General features: G+C 43.6%; 1 protein-coding gene across 2 annotated transcripts in view; it reads right to left on the bottom strand.

The window, feature by feature from the left end:
• Positions 1 to 12,193, bottom strand: part of pemt (phosphatidylethanolamine N-methyltransferase) — a 181,721-nt gene that overhangs the window by 77,898 nt on the left and 91,630 nt on the right. The window contains exon 5 of one of the 2 annotated variants that reach the window (XM_072559481.1): positions 1,174 to 1,317. The exons of the other annotated variant lie outside the window; for it this stretch is intronic. Coding sequence (XP_072415582.1) covers positions 1,174 to 1,317 — 144 coding nt within the window. The remainder of the gene's footprint in view (positions 1 to 1,173; positions 1,318 to 12,193) is intronic. 2 annotated transcript variants of the gene reach the window in all.

Below are 12,193 nucleotides of genomic sequence, written 5' to 3'. Positions count from 1 at the left end.
CTGCACTTCCCCCACCCCAGGGAAAAGACTTTGTCTATTAATCCTATCCATGCCCCTCATAATTTTGTAAATCTCTGTAAGGTCACCCCCTCAGCCTCCGACGCTCCAGAGAAAACAGCCCCAGCCTGTTCAGCCTCTCCCTATAGCTCAAATCCTCCAATCCTGGCCACATCCTTGTAAATATTTTCTGAACCCTTTCAGGTTTCACAACATATTTCTGACATGAAGGAGACCAGAATTGCACGCAATATTCCAACAGTGGCCTAACCAATGTCCTGTACAGCCGCAACATGACCTCCCAACTCCTGTACTCAATACTCTGACCAATAAAGGTAGGCATACAAAACGCCTTCTTCACTATCCTATCTACCTGTGACTCCATTTCCAAGGAGCGATGAACTTGAACTCCAAAGGACCCTTTGTTCAGCAACATTCTTTAGGACCTTATCATTAAGTGTATAAGTTCTGCTAAGATTTGCTTTTCCAAAATGCAGCACCTCGCATTTATCTAAGTTAAGCTCCATCTGCCACTTCTCAGCCCATTGGCCCATCTGATCAAGATCTCAATGTGATCGAAGGTAACCTTTTTGGCTGTCCACTACACCTCCAATTTTGGTGTCATCTGCAAACTTACTAACTGTACCTCTTATGCTCACATCCAAATCATTTATATAAATGACAAGAAGAGGACCCAGCACCGATCCTTGTGGTACTCCACTGGTCACAGGCCTCCAGTCTGAAAAACAACCCTCCACCACCACCCTCTGTCTTCTACCTTTGAGCCAGTTCTGTATCCAAACGGCGAGTTCTCCCTGTATTCCGTGAGATCTAACCTTGCTAACCAGTCTCCCATGGGGAACCTTGTTGACCACCTTACTGAAGTCCATATAGATCACATCTACTGCTCTGGCCTCATCAATCTTCTTTGTTACTTCTTCAAAACACTCAATCAAGTTTGTGAGACATGATTTCCCATGCACAAACCATGTTGACTATTCCTAATCAGTCCTTGCCTTTCCACATACATGTATATCCTGCCCCTCAGGACTCCCTTCACCAACATGCCCACCACCGATGTCAGGCTCACTGGTCAATAGTTCCCTGGCTTGTCCTTACTACCCTCCTTAAAGAGAGGCAACACATTAGCCAACCTCCAGTCTTCCGGCACCTTACCTGTGACTATCGATGATACAAATATCTCAGCAAGAGGCCCAGCAATCACTTCCTTAGCTTCCCACAGAGTTCTCGGGTACACCTGATCAGGTCCTGGGGATTTATCCACCTTTACGCGTTTCGACACATCCAGCACTTCCTCCTCTGTAATATGGATATTTTGCAAGGTGTCACCATCTATTTTACTCCTTTCTATATCTTCCATATCCTTTTCCACAGTTAAATACTGATGCAAAATAATTGTTTCATAGCTCCCCCATTTTCTGCGACTCCACATAAAGGCCGCCTTGCTGATCTTTGAGGGTCCCTATTCTCCCCCTAGTTACCCTTTTGTCCTTAATGTATTTGTAAAAACCCTTTGGATTCTCCTTAATTCTATTTGCCAAAGCTATCTCATGTCCCCTTTTTGCCCTCCTGATTTCCCTCTTAAGTATACTCCTACTTCCTTTATACTCTTCTAAGGATTCACTTGATCTATCCTGTCTGTACCTGACATATGCTTCCTTCTTTTTCTTAACCAAATCCTCAATTTCTTTAGTCATCCAGCATTCCCTATACCTACCAACCTTCCCTTTTACCCTAACAGGAATACACTTTCTCTGGATTCTCGTTATCTCATTTCTGAAGGCTTCCCATTTTCCAGCTGTCCCTTTACCTGCGAACATCTACCCCCAATCAACTTTTGAAAGTTCTTGCCTAATACCATCAAAATTGGCCTTTCTCCAATTTAGAACTTCAACTTTTAGATCTGGGCTATCCTTTTCCATCCTGATGTTAAATCTAATATAATTATGGTCACTGGCCCCAATGTGCTCCCCCACTGACACCTCAGTCACCTGCCCTGCCTTATTTCCCCAAGAGTAGGTCCAGTTTTGTACCTTCTCTAGTAGGTACATCCACATACTGAATCAGAAAATTATCTTATAAACACTTAACAAATTCCTCTCCATCTAAACCTTTAACACTATGGCAGTCCCAGTCTATATTTGGAAAGTTAAAATCCTCTACCATAACCACCCTATTATTCTTACAGATAGCCGAGATCTCCTTACAAGTTTGTTTCTCAATTTCCCTCTGTTGAGGGGTCTATAATACAGTCCCAATAAGGTTATCCTCCCTTTCTTATTTCTTAGTTCCACCCAAACAACTTCCCTGGATGTACTTCCGGGAATATCCTCCGTCAGCACAGCTGTAATGCTATCCCTTATCAAAATCTCCACTCCCCCTCCTCTATTGCCTCCCTTTCTATCCTTCCTGTAGCATTTGTATCCTGGAACATTAAGCTACCAGTCCTGCCCATCCCTGAGCCAGGTTTCTGAAATTGCTATGATATCCTAGTCCCATGTTCCTAACCATGCCCTGAGTTCATCTGCCTTCCCTGTTAGGCCCCTTGCATTGAAATAAATGCAGTTTAATTTATTAGTCCTACCTTGTCCCTGCCTGCCCTGACTGTTTGACTTGCTTCTGTTCTCAACTGTACCCATCTCAGATTGATCTCTTTCCTCATTATCTCCCTGGGTCACACCCCCCACCCCCCCACCTTACTAGTTAAATCCTCCCAGGCAGATCCAGCAAATCTCCCTGCCAGTATATTAGTCTCCTTCCAAATTCGGTGCAAACCGTCCTTCTTGTACAGGTCACTTCTACCCCAAAAGAGATTCAAATGGTCCAAAAATGTGAATCCTTCTCCCATACACCTGCTCCTCAGCCATGTCTTCATCTGCTCCATCCTCCTATTCCTGCCCTCACTAGTTCGTAGCACCGAGAATAATCCAGTTATTACTACTCTCGAGGACCTCCTTTTTAAATTCTTGATAACTCTCTGTAATCTCCCTTCAGAATCTCAACCTTTTCCCTTCCTATGTCGTTGGTTCCAATGTGGACAATGATTTCTTGCTGGTCCCTCTCCACCTTGAGAACATTCTGCACCCTCTCTGAGACATCCTTAATCCTGGCACCAGGAAAGCAACACACCATTCCGATTTTTCACTGCTGGTCACAGAAACGTCTGTCTGCATTTCAGACCAGAGAGTCCCCTAACACAATTGATCTCTTGGAATCCAACATACCCCTCGTTGCATTAGAGCCAGTCTCAATACCAGAAACTTGGCTGTTCGTGCTATATTCCCCTGAGAATCCATCACCTCCTACATTTTCCAAAACAGCATACTTGTTTGAAATGGGTATAGCCACAAAAGGCTCTTGCACTACCTGCCTACCTCTCTTACCTTTCCTGATGTTTCTGATCTATGTGACTGTATCTGGCACTTTCCCCCCTTCCTATAACAGCTATCCATCAAATACTGTTGCAAATTCCTTATTGCATCTAACTGCCTCCAACCAATCTGATAAGATTCGCAACCAACAGGCAGATATGGCATATATAATCCGCAGTAACCCTTAAACTCTCTTGAAACTCCCACATCTGGCAAGAAGCACATATTACTCTACTAAAGGCCATTCTTGCTCCTTCACAATCTACAGACCCAGAAAATAATTCCTCTACAAAACACTGCTCCAGGTTAAATTAATAGTTATGACTTATATTTTAGGTTTAATCAAAAGACGTATTTCAAAAACATATAACCAAGAAAGAACCCACTCTACTCACTACTGCAGACTTTCTGTAGGTCGTACTTAAAAACAATACACTTATTTGCTTCTGTGCTGTGAACTTCACCCAAACAGATCCTCCAAAATCAGTTCTGAATTTCACAGTTTGTTAATTTTCCCACACACTCCACTATCCAGTGATACTTGAATTCAGACAACAAAGGCAGTAACTGTGCAGGTTCACTATGGTGTCAGTTTCTTTCTCTCTCTCTCCTGCACTGACCTCACCATGTGCTTCCTTCATCTGTTCTTCTCCCTTTTAAAACTGCTGTTGTTTTGACTTTTTTTCCCAAAGTTCCAAAATAATGCAACAGCATATGAAACAGTAATTGCAGCACCTGGAATTCAAGAAAATATCCTCCAGCACCTAAAATACTCCAAAAAAGGAGCAGCTGTTACACCCAGAAATTTTTCCTGTCCTCCATCTTGGATTACCCAAGTGATTGGATGGATGGGAGGGAGTGAGGAAAGATGCTGCAGGCAATAGTGGAAGTGACAGAACTTGAGCCTTGGTGGGAAGAGGGTGCTGAATTAGTATTAATCTGATGAAGCAGAGACAAGAGCTTGGAACTTAACTTGGCAGAGTTGAGAAGGTCACTGACTTTCTTTCAACTGTATGCCATTCATTTGCACCCTGGAGTTGGTACTGATCTGGTGGCAATTTCAGATCAGGTGGCAGAGCCTCCTCTGCTAGTCCTCTGGGAATAGGAGGCCTCTCTTTGCCCCACCCTTTCTACAAGTACGTCCAGAATGCGGTACCATGTTACCTTACAACTCTGCCCTTGAATGAGCAACGCAGTTTTGGAAGGCCAGTGCTCTTCTGGGCACAATGGGTACAGGAGATGCTGGTGTTTTGACAGGTATCCGCTGAGTGACAAGTTGCTGTGAGACCTGTGCTTACTAAGATAGGGTAGAAATCAGATGTGAGAGCTGTCACAGGGACAGAGTACATAATTAATGAGGACAGTTTGGTGAGATACAGTGAAAGAATTCACTTGGCCTCCTGGCAACACCCTCCAAAAAAGAATCAGAGATTCCCTACAGTGCGAAAACAGGCCATTTGGCCCAACAAATGCGTGGTAGATAGTGTCAAGGGCTGTTGCATACTATAACATGACTTGATAGGATGCAGAGCTGGGCTGAGAAGTGGCAGATGGAGTTCAACCTGGATAAATGTGAAGTGATTCATTTTGGAAGGTCAAATTTGAATGCTGAAGACAGTGTTAAAGACAGGATTCTTGGCAGTGTGGAGGAACAGCGGGATCTTAGGATCCACGTACATAGATCTCTCAAAGTTGCTACCCAAGTTGACAGGGTTGTTAAGAAGGCGTATGGTGTTTTGGCTTTCATGAAAAGGGGGATTGAGTTTAAGAGCCACAAGGTTTTGCTGCAGCTCTATAAAAGTATGGATAAACCACACTTGGAATATTGTATTCAGTTCTGGTCGCCCCATTACAGGAGGATGTAGAAGCTTTAGAGAGGGAGCAGAGAAGATTTACCAGGATGCTGCCTGGACTGGAGGGTTTGACTTATGAAGCGAGGTTGAGTGAACTAGGGCTTTTCACACTGGAGAGAAGGAATAAAGAAAGGTAACTTGATAGAGGTGTACAAGGTAATGTGAGGCACAGATGGACTCGATAACCAGAGGCTTTTCCCCAGGGCAGATGGGTCATAATTTTAAGGTGATTGGAGGAAAGTAGAGGGGAGATGTCAGAGGGAGGTTCTTTACTCAGAGTGGTGCATGGAATGCACTGCCAGCGGTGGTAGTAGAGTCAGAGACATTAGGGACATTCAAATGACTGCTGGACAAGCACATGGAGAGTAGTAAATTGAGGGGTGTGAAGGTTAGATTAACCTTCGATTAAGATAAATGCTCAGCACAACATCACGGGCCGATAGGCCTGTACTGTTCTACGTTTTATGTTCTATGTGTGAACTCCATACCAACCCTCCGAAGAGTACTCCACCCAGACCCATTTCCCTACCTTAGTACTCTACACTTAGTCCTGATTATGCACATAACCTCCACATCACTGAACACTATGGGCAATTTAGCATGGCCAATTCACCTAACCTGCACAAATTTGATTGATGGAGGAAACCAGAGCACCTGGAGGAGACCCGTACAGACATGGGGAGAATGTGCAAACTCCACACAGCCAGTCGCCTGAGGCTGGAATCGAACCCAGGTCCCTGGCGCTGTGAGGCAGCAGTGCTAACCACCGTGCTCAATACAATTTGGATTTAGCCAAGAGGATTCAGCTGGCTTCTTGCTATCTTTGACTCATTAAAACAATTAATTCAGCCTGTTTGGAATGGGAAGGAAGGGTCATGCACACCATTTTGTGTACTGCTATTCTGATGCCCCACAGCAATCACATAATTAGAAGCAGCAAAAAAGGCAACTACAAAAAAGGTCACAAAGATGCCAGCAAAAACAATGCGTGGAACACTATCACAACATGTCCCAAAAAGTACAGGAAGAGAGTTCAATTGCCACTGGCTATCTACTTTTAAGAAGTCTAGCTGAACAGTAAATAAGTGAGTAGTACACCATAGGCAAGTCCCATGTGGAAATCTGGGCATGAGACCAAATGGAATAGTTATACAGTTCAAACAAGCCTTGAACATACTCAATATTACAATAATTTTCTAACACTTGGCCAGTACTTTGGATGGTTCACATATAACAGTTAGTCTTGGAAACTATAATTTGAAATGTCACTGCACTAGATCAATACCTTTAAAACAAAACATTTTTCCCAGACTTTCTGCTTTAAGTGCATAAATTAATTTGTTATTAGACAACTGCAGCCTTTAATTGGACTAAGCTGATGGGCCTTGCATTATAATTGCAGACTTTTCAAACTGCTGTTTTTAAGGAACTGTTGTGTAGTCTTACCAAATCAATCATAAGCAAGCCACAACAACAACACAGAAAATAATTTTTGTTCACCAAAAACTAAGACTAATAGTTGATGAAAATAAATGGCAATCCAATGCATAACATTCATTCCAACACATGAAGCATAAAGTAGTACAGAAGACTTAAGGCATCCCGCTGTCCTCATAAAGCCTTGATATATCAAACTCTCAGAGTGTCACTGTCCAGTGTTAGTATTCCCAGCCCAGACTTGAAAGTCATATGTTCAAGAACCATTTCAGCAACTTGAGTGCAAAGTCATGCCTGCCACTCCAGTACTGAAGGACTGCTTTCTCAGGTAACATCAGCTTCCCAGGAGATGAATCTAAGAACAATCCTAGCCAAAATTCATCCCTCATCCTGTCGGTGATTATCTGGTTATTAATTTTGTTGCTGTTTGTGGGGTCATGGTTTGTGAAGGTGCAGCCACAATCAAATTAGGTTGGTCAAGGTTGGGAATGCTATCTTGCCAATCAAAACAGGCACAATTTCACCAACATAATCTAACAGGCCTCATGAGGCGGTTTAACACCAGAGGTGAGAATGCAATGTAGAGACAAAACAAAACAATCAACAAATCTAGTGATCAGCAGTGTGTGTGCCAACAAGTTGAAACTGGTCAGATGTCAACTTATATTCAGCAGCAACTCTAATGAGGTGCACAAATGCATGTATGTTCCTTTTTATTTGTTCAATGTGTGTGAACATTGCTGGCGTTTACTGTCTATTCCTAATTGGCCAGAGGACATTTAAGAGTCAACCACATTATGGTGGGTCTGGAGTTACACGTATGCCAGACCAGGCAAGGATGGCAAATTCTCTTCCCTAAAAAACATTAGCAAACCAGGTAAATTTCTACAACCAACAACAGTGGTTACACTGTTTGTTCCAGATTATGATTGAATTTAAACTTCATGTGAGAGGGAGAGAGAGGGAGACAGAGCGAGACAGAGAAAGAAACAGGTTGAAGGAAGTGAATACACAGCAGGAACTCAGAGTACAACTGACCTGATACAAGCAAGACAAGAGGTAAAACTGACAAGCCTGTGCCCAGCTAAAATTAAATGCTTGCAACTGATAGAATCTCTCAGAGTAATATCACAGATCACCATGAAACAGCAACTTATAATCATATTTCCTGTGGGGTTACTCAGGAAGTCTGTGAAGCAGGGGTAATCTTGAGAAAAGCCCCCACAGCCTCTCTGTATTTTTTGGGGGTAGAAGTGACGTGTACAAGAAAGACGGATTGGACCTAAATTGGAAGGGGACTAATATACTGGCAGGGAAAGTTGCTGGAGCTGCTCGGGAGGATTTAAACTAGTAAAGTGGGGGGGTATGTGACTCAGGGAGATAGCGAGGAAAGAAATCAATCTGAGACTGGTACAGTTAAGAACAGAAGCGAGTCAAACAGTCAGGGCAGGCAGGGACAAGGTAGGACTAATAAATTAAACTGCATTTATTTCAATGCAAGGAGCCTAACAGGGAAGGCAGATGAACTCAGGGCATGGTTAGGAACATGGGACTGGGATATCATAGCAATTACAGAAACATAGCTCAGGGATGGGCAGGACTGGTAGCTTAATGTTCCAGGATATAAATGCTACAGGAAGGATAGAAAGGGATGCAAGAGAGGAGGGGAAGCGGAGTTTTTTGATAAGGGATAGCATTACAGTTGTGTTGAGGGAGGATATTCGCGGAAATTCATCCAGGGAAGTTATTTGGGTGGAACTGAGAAATAAAAAAGGGATGATAACCTTATTGGGATTGTATTATAGACCCCCTAATAGTCAGAGGAAAATTGAGAAACAAACTTATAAGGAGATCTCAGAATAATAAGGTGGTTATGGTAGAGGATTCTAACTTTCCAAACAAAGACTGGGACTGCCATAGTGTTAAGGGTTTAGATGGAGAGGAATTTCTTAAGTGTGTACAAAACAATTTTCTGATTCAGTATGTGGATGTACCTACTCGAGAAGGTGCAAAATTTTACCTACTCTTGGGAAATAAGGCAGGGCAGGTGACTGAGGTGTCAGTGGGGCCAGCGACCATAATTCTATTAGATTTAAAATAATGATGGAAAAGGATAGCCCAGATCTAAAAATTGAAGCTCTAAATTGGAGAAAGGCCAATTTTGATGGTATTAGGCAAGAACTTTCGAAAGTTGATTGGAGGCAGATGTTCGCAGGTAAAGGGACAGCTAGAAAATAGGAAGCCTTCAGAATTGAGAGAATAGAATCCAGAGAAAGTATATTCCTGTTAGGAGGAAAGGAAAGGCTGATACGTATAGGGAATGCTGGATTCAGCCCTTTGGAAAGAAATTGAAGGTTTGGTTAAGAAAAAGAAGGAAGCATATGTCAGGTACAGACAGGATAGATCGAGTGAATCCTTAGAAGAGTATAAAGGAAGTAGGAGTATACCTAAGAGGGAAATCAGGAGGGCAAAAAGGGGACATGAGATAGCTTTGGCAAATAGAATTAAGGAGAATCCAAAGAGTTTTTACAAATACATAAAGGACAAAAGGGTAACTCGGGGGAGAGTAGGGACCCTTAAAGATCAGCAAGGCAGCCTTTGTGTGGAGCTGCAAAAAATGGGGGAGATACTAAATTAATATTTTGCATCAGTATTTACTGTGGAAAAGGATATGGAAGATATAGACTGTAGGGAAATAGATGGTGACATCTTGCAAAATGTCCAGATTACAGAGGAGGAAGTGCTTGATGTCTAGAAACGTTAAAAGGTGGATAAATCCCCAGGACCTGATCAGGTGTACCCGAGAACTCTGTGGGAAGCTAAGGAAGTGATTGCTGGGCCTCTTGCTGAGATATTTGTATCATCGATAGTCACAGGTGAAGTGCCGGAAGACTAGAGGTTGGCTAACGTGGTGCCACTGTTTAAGAAGGGTGGTAAAGACAAGCCAGTGAGCCTGACCTCGGTAGTGGGCAAGTTGTTGGAGGGAATCCTGAGGGACAGCATATACATGTATTTGGAAAGGCAAGGACTGATTAGGGTTAGTCAACATGGCTTTGTGTGTGGGAAATCATGTCTCACAATCTTGATTGAGTTTTTTGAAGAAGTAACAAAGAGGATTGATGAGGGCAAAGTGGTAGATGTGATCTATATGGAATTCAGTAAGGCGTTCAACAAGGTTCCCCATGGGAGACTAATTAGCAAGGTTAGATCTCACTGAACACAGGGAGAATTAGCTAGCTTTACAGAGCTGGCTCAAAGATAGAAGACAGAGGGTGGTGGTGTTGTTTTTCTGACTGGAGTGTCACAAGGATCGGTGCTGGGTCCTCTACGTTTTGTCATTTACATAAATAATTTGATTAGATTAGATTACATTACATTACAGTGTGGAAACAGGCCCTTCGGCCCAACAAGTCCACATCGACCCGCCGAAGCGCAACCCACCCATACCCCTACATTTACCCCTTACCTAACACTACGGGCAATTTAGCATGGCCAATTCACCTGACCTGCACATCTTTGGACTGTGGGTGGAAACCCACGCAGACACGGGGAGAACGTGCAAACTCCACACAGTCAGTCGCCCGAGGGGGGAATTGAACCCGGGTCTCCAGCGCTGTGAGGCAGCAGTGCTAACCACTGTGCCACTGTGCGAGCATAAGAGGTACAGTTAGTAAGTTTGAAGATGATTGGAGATGTAGTGGACAACAAAGAAGGTTACCACAGATTACAACAGGATCTTGATCAGTTGGGCCAATGGGCTGAGAAGTGGCAGATGGAGTTTAATTCAGATAAATGCGAGTGCTGCATTTTGGGAAAGCAAATCCTAGCAGGACTTATACACTTAATGGTAAGGTCCTAGGGAGTGTTGCTGAACAAAGAGACCTTGGAGTGCAGGTTCATAGCTCCTTGAAAGTGAAGTCGCAGGTAGATAGGATAGTGAAGGAGGCGTTTGGTATGCTTTCCTTTTATCGGTCAGAGTATTGAGTACAGGAGTTGGGAGGTCATATTGCGGTTGTACAGGACATTGGCTAGGCCACCGTTGGAATATTGCGTGCAATTCTGGTCTCCTTCCTATCGGAAATATGTTGCGAAACTTGAAAGAGTTAAAAAAAGATTTACAAGGATGTTGCCAGGATTGGAGGATTTGAGCTATAGGGAGAGGCTGAACAGGCTGGGGCTGTTTTGCCTGGAGCGTTGGAGGCTGAGGGGTGACCTTATAGAGGTTTACAAAATTATGAGGAGCATGGATAGGGCAAATAGGCAAAGTCTTTTCCCTGGAGTGGGGGAGTCCAGAACAAGAGGGCATAGGTTTAGGGTGAGAGGGGAAAGATATAAAAGAGACCTATGGGGCAATTTTTTCACACAGAGAGTGGTACGTGTATGGAATGAGCTGCCAGAGGAAGTGGTAGAGGCTGGTACAATTGCAACATTTAAGAGGCATTTGGATGGGTACATGAATAGGAAGGGTTTGGAGGGATATGGGCCAGGTGCTGGCAGATGGGACTAAATTGGGTTGGGATATCTGGTCGGCATGAACGAGTAGAACAAAAGGGTCTGTTTCTATGGTGTACATCTCTATGACCACCTGCCAGCCAGGAAAGGGAGAGTACATGGCTGTATGTGAGTGTTGTACTCAGCCACCAGGCAGTGCTTTGCCAAATGTTGTGCCAGTGGGTAGTCACAGCAAAAGGCCGTTTTTGTTGCTGGCCCAAATGCATTCGATAGTTTGCTGTTTCTGATACTCCATGAGGTTTGTCACTCTTTCAATGGAAGCCTTTGATCATCAGTACAAAGGCATGTGATGAAGTGGCAATCACTGTACAGAAAGGCTCATCCATTTTCCATGCAAGAATGCAAAATGCCTCTGAAAATTCTGACAAATGCATATGCATTTCTACTGCTGCTCCATAGGTACGTGTTCAAGTGGATAACTCAGCTGAGCAGAGTTTAAAATGTCCTGCACTCTTATACTGGGATTCACTACTGCCATACCTATCTTCAGTATCTACTGCTGCTCAGCCTGTCCCACCCTGTTGTAATGCTGGATCCACTGAGTTGGAGGAGTGTACACAGGGGTCATGTGACAATACATCCACACAGTGATGCTTCTCCTCTGAAAACTGCTCACCATCATCTCCTGTGCTGGCACTGATATTTCATTGTGGTAATCAGTATGAAACATTGGGGAAACTGGGTTGGTATAGGACACATGGTAACAGTGATTGTATTAGTGACATTGGTTCAACATGGGTTCAGCTCCAAATGATCTAAAATGCTGTCCTCAGATGGCTGAACTACTCCGAGCTTTCTATCAGTAACAGCTGTAACACTGATACCCTGTCGACTTCTACGGTGTTCAGAGAGGCCTTAACTGCAGCACTCTTCCTGCCTCACACCAGAGGTTCACTCATTGGAGCTGTGGCCTTTCACATCCAAGGATCAAATAGTTGAGTGAAGCCTGAGGCCATCAATTAATAGCAAAAGGTATGGGATATGGCATTACACCTGCAGCAA

Source organism: Chiloscyllium punctatum, chromosome 40 (assembly GCF_047496795.1).
Source record: "Chiloscyllium punctatum isolate Juve2018m chromosome 40, sChiPun1.3, whole genome shotgun sequence".
Taxonomy (NCBI): Eukaryota; Metazoa; Chordata; class Chondrichthyes; order Orectolobiformes; family Hemiscylliidae; genus Chiloscyllium; species Chiloscyllium punctatum.
The sequence above is the reverse complement of the archived record's forward strand: the minus strand, read 5'-3'. Positions and strand labels throughout refer to the sequence as shown.